General features: G+C 47.9%; 1 protein-coding gene across 3 annotated transcripts in view; it reads right to left on the bottom strand.

The window, feature by feature from the left end:
• Nucleotides 1-269: 269 nt before the first annotated feature.
• Nucleotides 270-10,401, bottom strand: part of LOC308649145 (cytidine monophosphate-N-acetylneuraminic acid hydroxylase) — a 72,065-nt gene continuing 61,933 nt past the window's right edge. For all 3 annotated transcript variants that reach the window (XM_081294549.1, XM_081294550.1, XM_081294551.1), the window contains 4 exons: nucleotides 9,923-10,039; nucleotides 4,883-4,998; nucleotides 2,749-2,844; nucleotides 270-1,159 (listed from right to left, as the gene is read on the bottom strand). In XM_081294549.1, the coding sequence (XP_081150675.1) occupies nucleotides 2,769-2,844; nucleotides 4,883-4,998; nucleotides 9,923-10,039 (309 nt within the window). In that variant the 3' untranslated portion in view covers nucleotides 270-1,159; nucleotides 2,749-2,768. The remainder of the gene's footprint in view (nucleotides 1,160-2,748; nucleotides 2,845-4,882; nucleotides 4,999-9,922; nucleotides 10,040-10,401) is intronic.

The following is a 10,401-nucleotide window of genomic DNA, read 5'->3' as shown; positions in this document are numbered from 1 at the left end:
TGGGTGTGAGAGCAAAGATAAAGGATGATTTTGTGGCTTTTCTCTTGGCTCATAGAAGCGAGATATGAGACACGAGAGGAGGAGAGTGAGGATGTGGGGGCACAGGAAGAAGAGCAAGGGGGGAAGTGAGGACATGGGGACAAAGCATGGTTGGTGGCTTGCAGGTTCTGGTGACCCCAAGGAACTGGATATCGTGAGGAGAGAACTGGACAGAGAAGGCACACTTGTATTTTAAAATATAATCTTTTATTCAGTCATTATATGAATTTTAACATAGATTCTATTGACAAATGTTACATTTATTTTTAGTGATAAGTGAATATATTACTATATAGTGTAAATCACACAAAAATATTTCCTGGATTCCAAACATTTCTGCTCTGCAAAATATGTGAGGTCAACCAGAAGAATCAAGCCCTATTGGTGTCAATAGGAAGCAGACGACCAGTGTTGCAATTGCCAAGATTTAAGGAGACAAATTCCACCACATTCTGGAATCTTAAGAAAAAGAGGTAGAATATACAATCAAAAAACAGGTTTTGATTTTTCAAATCAGTGATGTGCATTGGAAACATCAACACATAAGACAGAAATCTACCTAACAATCGTATTTTTCTAGAAATTAACTTCTATGTCCCAAACAATTATATGAATATCATAAAAATCTACAGTCATTAACAAAAACAGGCAAATCAGTTGCCCATTTGCACCATTTGAAACAATGTTTTTAAGAGTTTAGAAGAGGGTTACTCACTGTTTCAGGAAATTGAGTTTTTTTTGAAAATTTAAATTTTTTAAAAACTTTATCTTTCCTGTTTCTTCTATGCTTGGATTCATATCTCAATTTGTTAGGCCTTGTTTTGCATACAGGGCTTGTTCCTATTGGATTCATTGTTTCCTTCTATTGAGAATTATGGGTGAGATTTATATATATATATGAACCCAGTACTTCATGCATCTAAGCATATAATCTGGCACTGAGCAACACCCCCAGAAAAATATATTTGCGTATCTGCGTAGTGATCCACAAGTTTTGTAAACATCTCACGAAGGCAGCATGACATCCGTTGCTTATGTGATAAAGCGTAGTTTCTCTGGGATGAACCTGTATCAAGGTGGAGCAGGTAAATTCTTGAATTCTTCATGTGGTCTGGCATCCCTGTGAGTGAAAGAGATTGCTAATGAACAACCATTGAACCTCATCTCCATACTGCCCTTTTTCTTGTTGCATTGGACACATCTTCGTTCTTGCACGTAGTTTGAGCTCTAGAGCTGCTTTATGGTGAGGGAGAATCTAGGATGTGAACTGGGATTCGACTTCCGACCCTTTGCACTTTGCTGGGTGGCTGCCCGTACGTGGCATGGCTCTCCTGTGTGGCTCATAAGGTCCACGTGGCCACCACCCACTGCCCACTCAGCCCAAGCTTACAAGAGTGACCTGTGGTGCAGCCTAGTGGGCCTCCTTAGCATGCCCTCTAGCTTAGGATCATGACCAGAAGACCTAACCCTACGCCTGTGCTAGACTACAGTGTGGAATCAGGGCTTTGCAACTGAGAAGGGTGTAAAAGAAGCTCCGACTTGACCTTTAGTTTTACTAGTAAAGACAACGGGAGCCTATGTAAGAGGCAAGTCTCACTGACAGTGGGAGAGAAAGATGCATGTGTTCCTTTCTTGCTTGAAGTCACGATCGCACTGGGCGCGTGCTAAGCACGGGGCTGGCCAAGTAATAGCCTCTATGCCGCAATCTTGGCTGGGCACAGAATCACGAGCCACTCAAGCAGGAACAAAACTTTATTTTGAAAAAGCCGCCAAGACTCTGTAGGCGCCGGCAAGCCAAACCCGGTCCTCCCACTCAGGCGTCTACCGGAACCTCGCGTCTCTTGGAACCGGGGGTCCCCCCGACCTCCCCCGGAATTTCCTCCTACTATCCTTCCCCAACCAATGGGAACTCTCCATGAGTCCCGTAACATGAGTCTGTAACATGAGTCCGGTAGCAGGCCAAGGTGAACAGCGGGAGTCCAATTTGCATATGAATGTAAATCTTAACATAATCATATCTCAGTGGCTAGCTGGCGTCACTTACAACCAAAGGTGCCATACATCGTATATTTGCTTGTGGCTCCTAGCACCTCTAGTTGAAGGGACTCATCATCTACGGGGAGGAACCGTCACCAGCTTATGGCTGGAAAATGAGAAGGGATCAATTGCTGTCTGTGGAACAAATAAACGAAAGCAAGAGTCAAGGGGAGACTGACTCCGTAGGAAGACTATGTGGTCCTTTCCATCACGTGCATTTGGAAACAGTGTGTAACTCGGCCGATGAAAGGACACCTCAAGCCACAGACAGAGTGGCCCCTTCCGTGTGTACCAGACAAGCTCCCTCCTCCACTCCAGAGAAGTCATAGGTCTACAGGACGCGGAGGGAATGGTTCCCATCTTACTCCGTCTTTAGATTTTCTCTTTTGTTTTGCTGCTGCTATCCTTGTGTGCTCATGATTTATTTCTGAGCGCTCACTGACATCTCAGAATGGATTTTGTTTTGTTCACTAATGGCTGTGTGTTCACGTCAACCTGACCGAGGCTTGTGTGGTCCCTGGACTGGATGCCCTCACTCTCTTTTATTCACTTTCTTTTAAACTTTAGCATTCTTGTACCGTTCACTCTGTCTCAATCCCCGAAAGTCAGGGGCCTGCTAACTTAAGTGACAAAGAGCAGCAGAGTGTCTCCCAGTTCCACAGGATGCTCTACCTGAGGAGTCCCAGGTCCCTCTAACCACAGTGCATCAGGAAGGACTTCCAGTTGGGTGGCGTCAGTGGCAGTTTTATTTGAAAATGATTCCAAAACCTGTAGGAGACATAAAGCAGGGAAATATGTTTTGGAAACCCCCACACCTCCCGTTTTGCCAGGACCTTTTGGATACTGCTTTCAGTTCTCCCTAATGCAGCATTTCTGAACTGATCAGGGCTCAGGAGCTTACAGTTTTCAGGGTGTTGAATACAGAGAGTCCCTCAAAACAGGATGAGCCTGTCTTTTTCATGGCATTGTTATGAGCCTGGCTTTAAGGAATTCTCATAGGTGAAAAAACCCAGATTTATATGCCGTACACAAAAGCATTAGGGCCTCGGCTTGGCAAAAGGGCAGGTGAATGTGTCTTGGGGTACATTATTCATAGGATGAAGAACTGGCTTCCTGAAGAACAATTTGGCAGAGGGCACCAAAGGCCTAAGCCCTGTGTTCACCAGGCCCGTCAATGACACACCCAGGAGTCTGTCCTCAGGAAATCATTAAGAAAGTGTGCAAGATAGAGCTGCATGCTGATCTGCCCAGCCATGGGTTGGGACAGTGAAAGTTTGGGACAACTTAAAGGTCAACCCAAGATGGGCTCCACAAAGTCTGGACATGGGCAGATGGTGTCAGGGAGGTGGGCATCAAAGAGGCTGGGGAGAGTCTGCAGGAATGTGGACAGTCATGATGATAAAGTGTGGAAAGATGCACAGCATTGTCCTATTTTTATTTAAAAAATGCAAGTGTTTGTGAACAGAAAAAGGATGATTAACTAGACACCAAAATTTCATTGCTCTGTCAACGTGATGGGATTATTTGTGGTCTTAATTTTAAAATATTTTTAAAAATTTTCCACAGTGAATTTGTGTGTTTTTTGTAAGGAGAATACTGTTTGGCAAACCCACTCATTCCGTTTTAAGAGCAACAAAGATAAATTGGGCCGTGACTGCATCCTAAGATTCATCAATGCATCCTATCAAAACACGACACACCAAGATCATCTTCAGCATCTAGGGCCTAGAAGTTCCCAAGATGAATTATTTTCATTAAGAAACCTCCAGAATCTCCCCAAAGTTGCTGCATTCTCCCCCCAATCCTGTCAGGACAGGAAGCTGGGTATATGCTCTGTTGAAAATGAACAAAACTTGGGGTACATTTCAGCCGTTAAAAGGCTATGGTGTGCCCTGCGGGTCCCCACGTATTTGGACGTTAAGTTGCACAACAGTTGCACTGAAACCGCATTTAAAAACAACAGCAAGGATACCGCCCCATCCCCAACAACACAGGACATTTTATTGAAAACAAATCTATCTAGAGAAATGCCGAAGGATCCAGAAATGGGCACTGTTATCAAGGGTGACCTTGAGTGGGTGGAGGGTGGGGCAGGAAACAGATGTGGTTTCCTGGGAGGTGCCTGGTGGGGTCACTTTGTGTTTTATATACTTCCACCTTCTTCTAAATTTCAAACTATAAGCATTCAAAGGAAATAAATTTTTAAAAAGTTTGAATAAACGCCTGTAATTGCATTTAGATAGTGGGTTTTTCTGAGGCATTTTAAATGAGAGGATTAGAGGTGATTATAAGAAAGAGTGCTCCCTTCTTCAGTAATTATTTTCCAAGTGTGAAAATGGAAAATGGCCTTTTCTGAGAGTGCAGTTCATGTCTTCCAAGTGTGAGTGCAAAGACTTGCACAGTTGTGAACAGTTGTGAAGGCTGAGCGAGCCGCAGGGAGTGGGCCATTCCCACAAACCAGCTCGTCCACCCAGGTCGCCGTCAGGGCTGGGCGGAGGCGAAGGGGGACATGGGGGTGGACTGAATTCAAGGTCCATCCACTCCTGGTTCTCGCCTTGCTGTCTTGTACAGCCTTTACCATTCCCACTCAACACCGCCTCCGCGAGTGATCAGGACACTGCTACGTGGAGGGGCAAATGACCCTTTGGAAGTCCTTTCCCGGCCAGATCTGCCTCCAGAGAGCTCGCTGAGGAAGGGCCTGCTGGGGGAGTCCCCCAGGCAGGCTGGGCTGGGGCCGGCAGGCCTGTGCACTGCCCCCGCGTCCTCTGCTGTGGCCAGGGGTGGGGGACAGGTGCTGCAGACTTACAGGTGGTGGTATATGTCGGGGTCCCGCTGCAGCCGGGTCTGGAACCCTATGTACAGGTCATCCCAGAGGAGCCCGTTCTTCACCACGTGTCTGATGACGTCCACCCGGCTGCGAATCTGAAACAGACGGGGAGCAGCTCTCAGGGTGGCCAGGCCCAACAGGGCATGGAGCCCCATGCCCGGGGCAGCAGCTGCCCCAGCCAGCAGGGGGACAGGAGGACCGGGTCACCTGGAGCAGAGAGCATAGCTGAGGCGGAGGGAGATCAAGAGCAGTGGCATGGAGGGAGAGAACCAGAGGGGAGTCGGGAGTCTGGGACGCAGGGCCTGGAGCCCACTGAGGCAGACCGCTGGTTCCAATCCAGGTTTCAGTGGCGCAGCCTCGGTACCTTCTGTGCCTCACATGCAAGTGGAATGAACCCAAGAGAGCATTCCTCGTAGGACTGTCATGAGGATTATATGAGCCAGTGCAAATAAAATTCTTAAAACAAGGTCTGGCGCATAGTAAGAATTGGACGCGTGTTTGTGATCATGGTTATTACAAAGCAGAGTGTCCACTTCTCCACCTGGACGTCCAGGGTAACACAGAGCCTGCAAGTTCAGGGCGGCCTGTGTGTCCAGCCTGTGGCAGAGCTGGACTGCCTACTTCAGCCGGTTAGGACCTGAGCCTTAAGCATCCTCCACTGCTATACTGTTGGATGGTCAGAGTAGCACAGGACCGGAGGGGGCAGACGGCCCGTGTCTCCGCCTGTGTGGAGTAACTGTGTGCTCTCATGCCTGCGGAGGCTTGGCTTCTCTATTAGGAAACTGAAGAGAGACAAAAAGTGAATTCATATCAGCAGCAGGAAGGGATGGTATCCTGAGACTGGACAGGTTGTAACAGTCTATCTGTCAGAACCTGCGTAGCATTTACAGAAGCTTAAGGATCAGTCTCACATTTCTTTTTTTCCTGATAAATATCCTGTAAAAGCCAATGAAGGCAAACTTTCATCATTGACAGGTGTCATATTCAAAGGCACGGATGACTGGAGATGGGCGTCTGGATCCATTTCCCTTCCCAGCTCCCTTCCTGTACGACAATCCTATCATTGTGAACTGAGCTTACGAGAAGTTAGAGGATCTGTGTCTTTGCCGGGAGAGATGGAGAAACATAATTCCCCAGTTGGGTGGGTTAGGGTGGCCTGGCTAGGGTGCTGTGTGGGGACTTCCTTCTTTCTAACCAGGAGAGGAGCTGTGTGATCTCATGCCAGTGGAGGCTTGGCTTCTGTATTAGGAAATTGAAGAGAGACAAAAAGTGAATTCATATCAGCAGCAGGACGGGATGGTATCCTGAGACTGGACAGGTTGTAACAGCCTATCCATCAGAACCTGCGTAGCAGGTAGTATCTGTTCCCAGGACTGTGTCGGATTCAGTGACTTAAAACTTGCAACCCCCCCCAAAAAAAAATGGAGAATTGAGGGTTGATCTGAGAAATAGCATGTAAAATGAAGGCCGATTAGATTTGAGGATGAGGGAACAGGAAGAGTTGGGATGGTGTCCCTGTTTCTGCCATGGCTGACTGGGGACCCATGATGCCCACGACCAGTTAGAAAGGCAGACAGGTCAGTTTTTAGAGAAAGGAGATGACAGGTTGGATTTTGAACTGGTTGAAAATGAGGTACCAAGCATTCAGAAATCTGAATGATGGTATCAGCAGGCAGTTGACAGCCAAGAATCCAACACTTGACCAGAGCATGGCAAGTCCAGGACGGATGTGGATCTGGGGGTCACTAGCAGAAAAGTGAAGTCAGCAGATGAGTTCACTCAGGAAGAGACTGGAGGAAAACAGTGGTTTGTGCACAGCGTTCTGGAGGGAAAGAAGAGGTTCTGGATGCAGAGGAGGAACTCTGAAGAATGCCCGAGAGGCACAGGAAGGGAGGGAGGACAAGGGCACCGTGTCACCGGAGCTCAGGACAAGATTTTTCATACATCCCCTGCCTCCTCTGCATTCCCAGACCCAACCAAAATGTTGACAAAGCAGTTACACAGGTGCAAACCACCACGGTGAAAAGGAAGGGGGTCACTGACTGGAGAGTCCACCTAGTTGAGCGAATAGACAGTAGGCAGACAACACCCCTTTTGCTCGGGATGGAGGCTGCAGAGCGGATGTGGAAGTAGCCTGGATAAGGAGGGCGCAGGAGGGACCACAGATGAGCAGAAATGCATGTCCACCAAACAGCTGGCCCCTCACCTACCCCCACGCACGGTCCTCACCAAATACGTTCAGATGATTCTCTGAACGCACAGACTTGATGTCTGGGGAGAATGAGGGCAGAGAGTATGTTTGTGAAGCTCAAAACAGGGCCCCCCACATTTGGGCACAGGGTCCCCAGCCTATGGATGGTTCCTCACCTTCATGATTCCAAGCATACTGGTGACCCCTGAGCAAAAGGGGTGTTGTCTCACCAAGTCACAGTCCTTAACACATTTGAATTAACTATCTATATTTCTGTATATTTCACATGAAAATCTGTATTTTCAAGTTCTCTGTAAAACCCAGAGCTGGAGCTCAGCAGGGCTTGCTGGCTTCTGACCTGGATTTGCTTTCCACATGATGCCATCCCACCCAGCCCCACCCCTCTGTGAGACCTGCCATGGGCCATTCTGAGCAGTGAAGTGTGGGGTCCGCACCTTCAGGTAAAGTCCACGGGTTACCAATCCTGCCCTGTGCAGCTGGCCTGAAATTAGCCTGCACATGTCTTTTTATTGGGAAACAAGGACTCATCATCTTTAAAGTCATCTACAAAGGAGGAAGGGTCAGCTGGCATCCGTCTTCTTTGGAGTAACTTTGCATGCCACTAGTGTCTATGGGAAGGTTGGCCACCTACAACCCCACGTCGGCCACGCTGTCCTGTAACCCAGGCAGTGGGGGAAAGGCACCCTGTCTCGGGCTGCTGGTGAAGCAGAAGTCCAGAAAGGAGGGAGCAAGGAGGGGGAAGACATGGAGGGTCTGGAAGCAGCAGAGGAGGTGGGTTTGCAGCAGACCTGGAGCTCACCCAGTCTGGAGAAGGAGAAAGGCGGGCCTGAGTCTAGGGACAAAAAGGAACGCAGTTACGGCTTTGCAAGGCATTAAGGCAAAACAAACAAGCAAACAAACAAAACAAGGATGGAAGCAATATGAGAAGGCTCTAAGTCCCACCAAGAGGGTCTTTTCCAAGTGTGGACACAAACCACATGTATGGTGCTCTCACTAAGGCCCTAGGAGGTACCACCCACGAGCCCCACCACAGCCCACCGAGGGCACGGCAGGCACGGTTTACCCACAGTGTGTTTGAATCTGCAGGACAGTCACCACTCTATCCAGGGGATGTATTATGAAAAGCTTTGAAAAAGCGACTTGTTATCAAGTTAAATATTTTAAATGACCTTGTGTTAACACTTGCAAAGGTGATTCTCCTTTAAGACTAGCAGACACCTTAATCTAGAGGTTTTCTCAATCCAGACATGAGTGTCCACACAGGGGCTGAAAACATCCACTCTGGAGCTTGACTGCTTGAGCCCAATGCCTTGCACCACAATTTACCCGCTGGATGATGACCTTGGTGAGTGATCTCACTCCAGAGTATCACATCGTAGAATGGGACAAGAGTAGTATCTGTACCTAGGGCTGTGTCAGATTCAGTGACTTAATACTTGCAACACATGTGAAACTGGGCTAGGCATAGAACAAGCTAGGTAAATGTCATATAACAAATCTTGAGAAGATTCCTTTTGCTTAAGATGGGAGTAAACGTAGCCAGGCGTGGTCCTGTTTACCTGCAGTCCCTCCTATTCAGGAGGCTGAGGAAGGAGGATTGCTTAAGCCCAGGAGTTCAAGGCCTGGCAACATAAAGATATTCCATCTCAAAAAAATAAAAATAAGAAAAGTGTAAACCCATTCCTAATCTATATGGTGCTTCGTGCAGGGCTTTCTTACGTGTAAAACCCCAGTTTTCCAAGACCTGTGAGTCAGGTAGGTGATTATGGGTTTTCCTGAGGTTTCAGCATAAGGTTATCTTCAATAACAAGTACTTCATGAAATGTAAAGATCCGAGCCAATGTACTAGAGTGTAATTTAAGAGCACATGGAGGGGCTGGGGATGTGGCTCAAGTGGTAGCGCGCTTGCCTGGCATGCATGCGGCCCGGGTTCGATCCTCAGCACCACATACCAACAAAGATGTTGTGTCTGCCGAGAACTAGAAAATAAATATTTTTTAAAAAATTCTCTCTCTCTCTCCTCTCTCACTCTCTCTTTAAAAAAAAAAAAGAAAAAGAAAAAAAAAGAGCACATGGATTACCTCTGTTATAGCCTCTACAATCAGGGCTTCACACATTTAAATGGTACTTGCAAAAAACTCAAGGGCAGACTGTGTGCCCTTGAAACTTATCTAGTGACTGCAACACTCATACAGAATTCTACTGTGCAAGGCACGCTCATGTAGATTACATTATTTGATTAAGGCATCCACCCAGTGGGAACGTGTCCCATGGAAAAGCCAAGGTGGCCAGATGAAAGAATTTGCTCAAGCCTCAGAACCAGAGACCATGACCAGCAGGGCTGGGGTACCAGTCCCAAGCTTGACCGTCTCTCAAGCCTTGGCTCTCTCCTTGACCCGTGCTGCTGAGGGGTCTGCTCAGAATTGGAGTGTGACAACACACATACATGGGCTTATGTTGACTTCCTTCACCCAGTGGGTCCACCTGGGGAAGGAGACGCCACTGGACAGAGGAAAAGCGAGCTCTAACAGCAGCTGAGACCGAGGGTGTTTGGAAGGAAGCAGGTGGGAAGCCAGTCTGCACAGACGGCTCAGGAAGAGGCAGAGGGGCACTTGAGCTAAGAGAGGGTTGTGAGCTGGGACAAATATACAATCTCAAAGTAGGGGGTCAGCAATACGCGTGCTGTCCCTGAAACGCTGTTAATCTAAAGTTATTGTAAAACCAGAAAGGGAGAAGGGAGGAGGGCGGGAGGGGAGGAGGAGGAAGGGATGGAGGAGGCAGGAGGCCCCTCCACCAGTGCTGCTTACCTCCTCATAGGGATGCTCCCGGCTTGGTCTTTCTTCAGGAAAGGATAAATCCAGGAAGTCCACCAAGTAGTCATACCCTCCAGGAAAGGGGTTGAAGTCCTCATCCGTCTCGATCATCTGTGCACATGGAAGGAGGACATCAACTGGGGGTCAAGGTCTTTGACAAACCCTAAGAATGTTGGGCCCGATGTCCTTGAAGGACAGCAGTGTGTTGGCAGTTGGGTTAGTCCCCCACCGACCCCCAGGTCTGGAGGACATTCGAACTCTAGCCTTCTACAAGCAGAACTGCTTGCTACCACTACCTTCAGTCCGATTCACAGAGCAGGCCGTCAGGATCTTAAGCACATCAGGTGAGGGGATACACAAAACATGGGCTGCTTGTCCGTCGAAGGGCAGCCACGCATCAAGTCTCATTGAAAGCTGCAATGGTTTTCCTCATTTCCATACTAATTGTCCAAGTTAAATATCATTTAGACCCA

This window comes from Spermophilus citellus, assembly GCF_964194105.1.
Source record: "Spermophilus citellus genome assembly, chromosome: 5".
Lineage (NCBI taxonomy): Eukaryota > Metazoa > Chordata > Mammalia > Rodentia > Sciuridae > Spermophilus > Spermophilus citellus.
The sequence above is the reverse complement of the archived record's forward strand: the minus strand, read 5'-3'. Positions and strand labels throughout refer to the sequence as shown.